At 41.5% G+C, this 10,230-nt stretch overlaps 1 protein-coding gene across 1 annotated transcript; it reads right to left on the bottom strand.

The window, feature by feature from the left end:
- Positions 1 to 889: 889 nt before the first annotated feature.
- On the bottom strand, positions 890 to 8,895 carry LEUTX (leucine twenty homeobox). The gene is made up of 3 exons (XM_054462717.2): positions 8,822 to 8,895; positions 3,008 to 3,159; positions 890 to 1,984 (listed from the first exon to the last, which is right to left on the bottom strand). The coding sequence occupies exons 1-3, from the start codon at positions 8,826 to 8,828 to the stop codon at positions 1,550 to 1,552; spliced, it is 594 nt and encodes a 197-aa protein (XP_054318692.2). The 5' UTR covers positions 8,829 to 8,895; the 3' UTR covers positions 890 to 1,549.
- Between the last annotated feature and the right edge of the window lie 1,335 nt (positions 8,896 to 10,230).

Here is a 10,230-nt window from a genome sequence, read left to right as displayed (position 1 = left end):
AATCACCTCTTTGCTGTGATCTAGGGAGACTAGTGAATGTCAAATCCCTTCAGTTCCCAGAGATAGGTGATTTAGGATGCAGTGGAAGCTGCAAAAATTTGGGTGCTCACTGCATGGAAAAACTCTTTCCAGGGAGAGTCTGTAGACTTACCACTGGAGCAAGCAAGGGCAAAAGGCGTGGGCAGTGTCTGAACTCCTATTCAGGCTCCCAAGGGTCCAGCATTTGTCTGTCCTGTTAACTTCCAGATACAGGCTGGTTAAAAGCATGACTATCAAGCAGCAGCTGGAAGAGTGTGCTGGCAAATCCTTTTTGAGGAGTAACTGGGAGCTGTGCATTTTGACCCCTTCCCTGCACTGCTCTGGTTGGGGGAGTGTGGTGGAGGAAGGCTAGCCCTGAAGTGCTTGTGTGCCTGCTTAAAACCACCTTTTTCTTCTGTGAGCTAGGGAGACTCACATATGCCTAATCCCTTCCATTTCCAGAGCTAGAGGGTTTAGGATGCAGTCCCTTGAGTGCAGGTATAAAAGTTGGGGTGCTCGATGTGTGGACAAACTTCTTCCAGGAGGAACTGATAGACCTGGATTTATTGCTGGGCTGAGCTGGGGTGAAGGCTTGGGTGGCACCTAGCTTCTGTTCAGGCTCTTGCAAGTCTGTAGCTTACCTGCCATTCAACTCCCTGATGCAGGCTCGTTAGGAACTTAACCATCAACAGTGAGGGTGCTATATGTTGCTTCACCGCTTCTCTCCTGGGGGAGAAGCTGGGAACTGGGGATTCCTTCCTGATGGTATGGCTCAGTGCCCAGGGTGGGTTTAGTGTTTCTGAATGTTTCAGCTTTTCCTGCCTGTTTGATAAGACATTTTTTTCTTGTCTTTTCTTTTTTTTTTTTTTTTGAGATGGAGTCTTACTCTGCCGCCCAGGCTGGAGTGCAGTGGCGCAATCTTGGCTCACGCAACCTCCGCCTCCTGGGTTCAAGCAATTCTCTTGCCTCAGCCTCCCAAGTAGCTGGGACTACAGACACCCACCACCACACCCAGCTAATTTTTTGTATTTTTAGTAGAGATGGGGTTTCACCATGTTAGCCGGGATGGTCTTGATCTCCTGACCTCATGATACGCCCACCTTGGCCTCCCAAAGTGCTGGGATTACAGGCGTGAGCCACCGCGACTGGCCTGCTGAGACATTTTCTTAGTTGCCTGGTGTGTAGGAGTCTCTCAACTCACTTCTGACTTTCTTCCAGAGAGAACTTATCCAGGCATAGATGTTTATTCAGTGCATCAGAGTCAGGAACCTCCTATGTCACTGTGCTCCTGGCGTCACTTCTCTGAATACGCTCTTTAATGCTGAAATTTGGGAGAGGAGGCACTCAAATGGAGCTCAGAAAATGCAGGCAATGATGAGAGGTAGGGGAGTTCCTTTATTATTTTTTCTACAGAAAAAGATAAATTCCCAGCCCCTGATCTACTTAGACTGGGGTCAAACCATTAAAGATATTTGGAAATATGTCTCATTGGGTCAGATCCAGACCTCCCCTAGAAGCGGTGTGTAAGAAGTTACACTGAAGATTGGAGCTGGTCATACTCAAGGCATACTGGAAAAAGATATTGATTTAGGCTGCTGGTGTCATCTTCCCCTGGCAAGTCATAGATCTTTACAAATTCATCTATTTCATAGAGAGTGGAGGCCCAAGGAGGATTTGAAGCCCCCAGACATATCTGTTCAATGTCATATGACTGAGAATCCCAGGATGAATCCCTCGCAGAGGCGCTGGCTCCTCCAGGATTCTTGATACCAGAAGGCTCACGTAGATCATGGTCATTTGCATCAAAGATTCCAGGACTTATTGGACGAATGTTTGCAGTAGTTATGGCTGAGGGAGTCTCCTCCTTCACTGAAATTGTCTGGTTTGCTGGTCCTAGTGATGGCCTTGGCTGCATTTGCTGCCGCCACTGCCTCTTCCATTTGGCACGCTGGTTCTTGAACCAAGTCTAGGGAGGGAGGAGGTGGGAGGTTAATAATGGAGGTTGAGTATAAAGGGGCATCCTCATGTTCCTCAGGAATTCGGTTTTTTGGTGTGAGAGAGAGTCTTACATTTATTGGAACAAGGGAAGCTCTTTCTATCCTCTGCTGTCCTGGGTTTCAAGGGAAAAGTGGGTGTAGGATTGCACTAGCAATGGGTGGAATATGACCTAGATCACGATGTATTAAATAGAAGGGTGTTTGTATTAGTGGTGTATTTTTTTTTTTTTTTTGAGACAAGGTACCACTCTGTCACCCAGCCTGGAGTGCAGTGGTGCAATCATAGCTCACTGCAGCCTTGAACTGCTGAGCTTAAGCAATTCTCCTATCTCAGTCTCCCAAGTAGCTGGGACTACAGCCATGTGCCTCCATGTCTGGTTAATTTTTAATTTTTTTTTGTAGAGACATGGTCTTGCTATGTTGCCCAGGCTGGTCTTAAACTGGGCTTAAGCGATCCTCCTGCCTCCGCCTCCCAAAGTGCTGGGATTACAAGTGTGAGCCACCATGCCTGATACCCAGAGAAAGTATTTTAAAGTCAGAATATGGGGTGAGAGTTTAGCTTGGGTTGTCTTTAGGGTTCATCCAGGTGTTCTCCCATGAATACTTTGTGGGAACTTAGTGACAGGCATCTGGATGACTGTGATCGTCCTGATTAAGCAGAACCCATCCTGAATACACAAGAACAGACCCAAATGGGAGTATCTGACATCCAGCCTCAAAGAGTCCTGTGTAGCATGGTGGGTCTGGAGTTGGAAAGATCTGGGTTCAAATTCCAACTCTTGTGTTTATAATGCTAGGAAGACAGCTCTTCTATGTGAGCTTTAGTGTTCCTCAATAAAGTGGGTGCTCATGACAATAAAAATATAAAGTGCTTAACATCTGTCCTTACACATAGCAATTGCCAATAAATAGGAACTGTTATAACAATGATCAAAAGTGTGTGTGAAGCTCTGGGTTAGGCATGCTACCTACAGAAACACTTAGGAACAGACCTTTACTACGGATAGATCAAGTTGTAGCTTTGAAGCCAGTTTCCCCATTGTAGCCAAACTTGGGTGCATGGTCTTTTCAAGCAATTCTCTCAATGCTGTGAGTTGTTTGGGGAGAAATCTTGTGCGTGGCCGACGATCACGCCTTGGCCCTTCTGCAGAGGGAACAGATAAAAGGCTTTCATTAAAAAAAAATCGAGGAAAATGAGGAGAGTACTACATCAAGGGAACACCTGTAGGACAAAAGAATCTGAACAACAGCCTTGAGCCCTAGACCTTCCCTCTGACAGAGCCTACACAAATGAGAAGGAACCAGAAAACCAAATCTGGTAATATGACAACACAAGGTCTTTAACATCCCCAAAAAAATCACATTAGTTCATCAGCAATGGATCTAAACCAAGAAGAAATCTGTGATATACCTGAAAAAGAATTCCAAAGGTCAGTTATTAAGCTAATCAAGGAGGCACCAGAGAAAAGTGAAGCCCAATTTAAGGAAATTAAAAAAAAAAATGGTACAAGAAATGGGGAGAAATCTTCAGTGAAATAGAGAGCATAAATAAAAAATAATCAAAACTTTAGGAGACAATGGACGCCCTTTTATCTACTAGACCTAAGAAATGAGATAGACAGCAACACAATGACCAAGAACCCAAAAGCAAATGCAATAAAAACAAAGATAAATAGCTAGGACTTAATTAAACTAAAGAGATTTTGCATGGCAAAAGGAACAGTCAGCAGAGTAGACAGACAACCCACAGTCTAGAAGATCTTCACAATCTATACATTTGACAAAGGACTAATATCCAGAATCTGCAACGAACTCAGACAAATTAGCAAGAAAAAAACCAAACAATTCCATCAAAAAGTGGGCTAAGGACATGAATATATAATTCTCAAAAGATATACAAATGGCCAACAAACATATGAAAAAATGCTCAACATCACAAATGATTAGGGAAATGCAAATCAAAACCACAAGAATGGCCATAATAAAAAAATAAAAAAATAATAGATGTTGGCGTGGATGCGGTGAACAGGCAACACTTCTACACTGCTGGTGGGAATGTAAACTAGTACAGCCACTATGGAAAACAGTGTAAAGATTCCTTCAAGAACTATAAGTAGAACTACCGTTTGATCCAGCAATCCAACTACTGGCTATCTACCCAGAGGAAAATAAGTCATTATACAAAAAAGACACTTGCACATGTATGTTTATAGCAGCAGAATTCGCAATTGTAAAAATGGGGAACCAACCCAAATGTCCATCAATCGAGTGGATAAACTGTGGTGTGTGTGTGTGTATATATATATACATAAAATAATTTATGTATAATGTATATAAATTATATTGTATATAATTATATATCATTATATACAATATACAATTATATATCATTATATACAATATATAATGATATATAATACAAATATTATAACTTATATATTTACATATATAAATTATATGATGGAATGCTACTCAGCCATAAAAATGAATTAATGATATTTGTAACAACCTGGATTAGATTGGAGACCATTATTCTAAGTGAAGTAACTCAGGAATGGAAAACCAAACATCATACGTTCTCACTCATAAGTGGGAGCTAAGCTATGAGGATGCAAGGGCATAAGAATGACACAATGGACTTTGGGGACTCGGGGGAAAGGGTGGGAAGGGGGTGAGGGATAAAAGACTACAAATATGGTGCAGTGTATACTGCTTGGTTGATGGGTGCACCAAAATCTCACAAATCACCACTAAAGAACTTACTCATGTAACCAAACACCACTTGTTCCCCAATAGCCTATGAAAATACAAAAAAAATTTAAAAATGTTTTATTAGAATGTAAATATATATATTCCAAAGGTAAGCTTCTTTCCTGAGCTTGACCTGTGAATCAAGAGCTTAGGCTAAACATTTGACTCACGAGACCCACTCCTCACCCTCTTGCTGGGAGTGTTCTGCATTCCTAGAAAATCAGTGCCAACTTCCACTGAGCAGGACACGTTTTTAAGCCACAAATGGAATAAGCTTATTTCTGTAGCCTCATCCTACAGCTCCTGGAGGAGGAACATCAACCTCTCCATGACGTTGGGCACCGATATGTTTTCCTAGCAACTTGGGGACATCTCTCTGTTTCTCATGCTGCTAATAAAGACATACCTGAAACTGGGTAATTTATAAAGGAAAGAAGTTTACTGGACTGACAGTTCCACATGGCTGGGGAGGCCTCACAATCATGGTGGAAGGCAAGGAGGAGCAAAGCCACATCTTACATGGTGGCAAGCAAGAGAGGGAATGAGAGCTAAGCAAAAGGGGAAACCTCTTATAAAACCATCAGATCTTATGAGACTTATTCATTACCATGAGCACAGTATGGGGGAAACCACTCCATGATTCAGTTATCTCCCACTGGGTCCCTCCCACAACACATGGGAATCATGGGAGCTACAATTCAAGAGGAGATTTGCGTGAGTCCTTATTGAGATAGAATAGAATAGTGGCATGATGTTGACACCAGGTTTATATGAGTCTATACGATTCATAAGAGTATTTAAGGCCCTATTATCCTAACCGGTCATAGACTCAGTGGCACTGCTGTCTATGTTGGTTGGCTTGTGAGACCCTGAAGCTATTGGTTTGGCCATTTATTAATGGGGTCAGTAGGGAAGCAGATATGAAGCTTAGTGACCTGAGAATGAATGTCGATTCTCTCATTTACTAGCTCTGTGACTTTGGCAGCATCGGTACACTTATACTGTTTGCCTCCGTATCTTTAACAGTAACATGGTCCCAGAAAGCTCACTCCTTTAGGGAAGATGTGAGTAACCAAAGAAGCAAGTCTGTTAATTACACGCTTTACATGTGTTAGTCCATTTTGCATTTATAAAGGAATACCTAAAACTGGGTAAATTAGAAAAGAGGAATTAATTGGCTCACAGCTCTACAGGCTATATACAAAGCATAGTGCTGGCATCTGCTTCTGGTGAGGGCCTTAGGAAGCTTCCACTCATGACAGAAGGCGAAGGGGAGCCAAGTGTTATGGTGAGAGTGGGAGCAAGAGACAGCAGGGGAAGGTCCCAGACTCTTTTAAACAACCAGATCTCAGGTGAACTCAGAGATAGAGAACTCACTCATTACCAAGAGGATGGCACTAAGCCATTCAGAAGGATCTGCTCTCATGATCCAAACCCCTCCCACCAGGCCCACCTCCAACATTGGGGGGATCACATTTCAACATGAGATTTGGAGGGGACAAATATGCAAACTGTATTAGTGCAGAATGGGAGTTTTACTATGGTTTAGAATATAAATAAGACCTCATCATCTAGTAAAACCTGATTCTCATGGTCATCTATTTTATAGGAAATTTTCTATTTTCAAGATGCTCTTATTCTTCATGCAAATACATGGAAAAAAAAAAAAGCCAACATGCTGCCCAATCATCGCACAGTGAAGACAAGTGATCAGGCACATGGGTTTCTCTTAGTGTCTCAGCATTTGTTTAGACACAAAGGGAGAACAAAAATTTACAGGACATTGAAGAAAAATTCTCAAACAGGAAGGGGACAGGAAGAAAGGGAGAGAGGGAGAGACAGAGATAAAGAGAGAAAAAAGAAAGGGAAGGTGGAAGAGAAAAAGAAAGAAGAGGAGGAAGAGGAGGAAAGCAGCAAATAAACACATTCTTTCTTAAGAAAAGAAATAAGGCTGGGCACAGTGGCTCATGCCTGTAATACTAGCACTTTGGGAGGCCAGGCAGGATGAATCACTTGAGATCAGGAGTTCAAAACCAGCCTGGCCAACATGGTGAAACCCCATCTCTACTAAAAATATAAAAAAATTAGAAAAAAATTACAAAAAAAAGAGAAAATCTATAAATGTTAAAATTAATATTCTCGGATAAAAGATATTGCACTCATGCATCGAGAAAGTCTTGAAAAGAAAGGAAAATCTGATAAGACAAATGTTCTTTGAAATCAATAGCTAAAAAGAAACCCCTACGCAATAATAGAAGAGCTGGAAGACAAAGCTATTCCAGGAAGTAGAAAAAATATACAAAAGTGGACAAAAAGAATGAAAAGATCAGAAAAAAATAAGACCTCTGCTCAGGGATGTCCAGCACTAGCAATATTTATGTGACTAAAAATATTTCTGACTAAAAAATGTTTCAGAGAGTATCATGAAAGTATTTATTAAAAAAATTCAAGATTTGAGAGATGAGGCACGGGGGTTTCCACAATGAAGCCATTCCATGATGAGCACAATAAATGAACAAAAGGATCATTGTTGCAAAAATATCAGAATACCAGGAATATATAGAAATTTCCAGAAGCTTCTAAAGGGAAGTAGAGTTTCCATCAGAGGAATGGTAATTAGAATTCTACTGGTCTTTAGAAAAGCAACACTGCACATTGATAAGTTATAGGAGGTAAAATCGAGGAAGGATGTGGCTTTGAGTTTAAAATCATCTACCAAGCTGAGAGGTCAATATGTAAAATCGACTAATTAGCATTTTTGTAAGTTTAGTATTAAACAATAGGAAAATGTATTAGAAGAGCCAGGTACAAGTTTTGATAAGTGAGCTTGTTGATGCATAATTTTTCTGTTAGAATCAAATCATTTTAAGAAGTTAAAATAAAATGTAACTAAAATTACATTTATGTCCCCAGCCAAGAAATACACTTTTTTTTTTTTTTTTTTTTTTTTTTAGACAGAGTCTTCCTCTGTTGCCCAAGCTGGAGTACAGTGGTGCAATCTCAGATTACTGCAACCTCTGCCTCCCAGGTTCAAGCAATTCTTGTGTCTCAGCCTTCCAAGTAGCTGGGACCACAGGCACATGCCACCATGCCTGGTTAATTTTTGTATTTTTAGTAGTGACAGGGTTTTGCCATGTTGTCCAGGCTGTCTCAAACTCCTGGCCTCATGAGATCCGCCCGCCTTGGCATCCGAAAGTGTTGGAATTACAGGCGTGAGCCACCATGCCCAGCCAGTAATACACTTCTAAACTACGTTTTACAAGTACAATTATAAAAGGAAAATGTTGATAAATATCACAATGACAACTTTTAGAATATTTGTACAATGGTACTCATAAGTAGATTGAAAAACGCAAGCCAGGCTGGGAGAATATATTTGCAACACATATAAGAGATAAATTATTAATGTCTAGAAGACAACAAAAATATTCTACTAAGCCTCAAGAAAAAAAACATACTAAAAACTGGGAAATGATATAAATATAAAAATTAGCATAAGGGAAAAACAGAATGGCCTTTAAAATAGAGTGAACAGATTCAATCACACCGATTAGTAAAGAAATGGGAATTAAATATCACATACTATTTTATACCCATCAATGTACTGACATTTAAAAAGTATCAAAGTTACCAGGCATTAAAAAGGATGTGAGTTCAAGATGAGCTTAGGCAACAGAGTGAGATCCTGTCTCTACAAAAAATTTAAAAATTAGCTGGACATGGTGGCACACACTTATAAGTCCCAGCTACTCCTGAGGGTGAGGTGGGAGGATCACTAGGGCCTAGGAGCTCGAGGCCAGCCTGGGCAACATACCAAGACCCCATCTCTTTAAAAAAGAGATGTGGAGAAACAAACTCCTAAGTTACTAGAATCCCTTGCAAATTGTTTTTCAAACGATCCTTTTTGGTATAACCCAGTGGTTTCTAAATTTACCCAGTGGTTTCTACCTAGGGTTGACAAAGCCCAGAAGCCACCACAACGTCCCATACGTCTCACTTGATTTGTCTGCAACCCACTCACTGAAAACCCAGCCTCTTGCCTTCGCCCAACTTACCCAACATGGTGTCCTCTAGAAATGAGTGGGTTCGATCAGCTGTGTGCCGCAGAGCTCCTGAGCTGACTCTATGTGACTGCTGGGCTAAAAGACACACTTATTTAAGCAGAATTTTAATGTAATCATGTCCCCACCCTGTCCTACCCTAATACCACGCCCTCCAATAATCCATTCAATATCTGTTTATTTAGAACCTATTATATGCCTGATGCTGTGTAGGGCACTGGGAATAAAACTATGATTAAAAAAAAAAAAAAAAAAAGACTGATCCTTGACCCCAGAGAGTGGAAGAAAACAAAGGAAAGTGGAGCGAACTGAAAATGGATAAAATGTTCAAAAATGTCACTTGGGATCAATGAGTAAATAAACAAGGTGCTGAGAGAAAAATAATTTGGTAAAATGATTCAAACTTGGAAGGTGAAGGAGGTGCCCTGTGCATGGACGGCTTCCAGTGAGACCTGGAGTGCAGCAGGAGGCATCCTGCTAGGAGTTTGGGATGATGGGAGGTTAAGCCCTTCACCCGCCCATCTCGGTCCAACCTCTTCCAGTTGAGACAGCAATGGATGACGGCGAAGAACTTGGCAGAGCCTAAACCATAGGGGATCTTGTATCTTCTCTTGAGTATGGATTTGGGGGCAGCTGGGGAGCCCATAATGAGTTTTCAGCAAGGAAACTTAAAATATAAATTGCATTAAAAAAATCATGCTTCTTTCTTTCCTCTGAGCATCCCTCTCTCTGTCCCTCTGTTACTCATTTACTCCACCTTTCAGGCACCCTATTAACTCATTTATTTATTCCTCCCCCTAACGTTCTTCTCCATGATGGGTCTTATTTGTGGTGTGAGTGTAATCTGGTGGGTGAGACAGATCTAGTCTCTATCCATGAGATATGGCCTCCCCACACTCAATGTGGACCCAAGCTTTCTGAAGCAGAGATGGGACTCTGGTCTTGGCCCATCTTATACTACCCCCCAACTCTGTCCTCTCCTGCAACCTCCACACCCACACCAGGTTGGTTTGGAGAAGTCTTGGACTAGCGAAAGAACTCTGTCTCTGGGAACATTGCAGGTAGCCTGAAGGCCAAATGATTGAAGGACCCATCTGTGTCTTTTTACGTTTTGTTTTAGGGTCTCACTCTGTTGCCCAGACTAGAGTGCAGTGGTGCCATCATAGCTCACTGCAGCCTTCAACTCCTGGGCTCAAGAGATCGTCCAGCCTTGGCCTGCCAAAGTGCTAGTGAGCCATTGCACCTGGCCCCATCTATGTCTTTTACAGGAATAAAATTCAGGAAAACTTCTAACACAGTCAAGGATAGAGACTCCCAAATCCTATCAGAAAGGATAAAGTGGGCCTTAAATTTTCTGTTTAAATTTTAGAATCAGTCCCTGGAGTTGCCCTGTGGCACTAATG

Source organism: Pongo pygmaeus, chromosome 20 (genome assembly GCF_028885625.2).
Source record: "Pongo pygmaeus isolate AG05252 chromosome 20, NHGRI_mPonPyg2-v2.0_pri, whole genome shotgun sequence".
Classification (NCBI taxonomy): Eukaryota; Metazoa; Chordata; class Mammalia; order Primates; family Hominidae; genus Pongo; species Pongo pygmaeus.
This window is presented reverse-complemented; position numbering and strand designations above follow the sequence as displayed.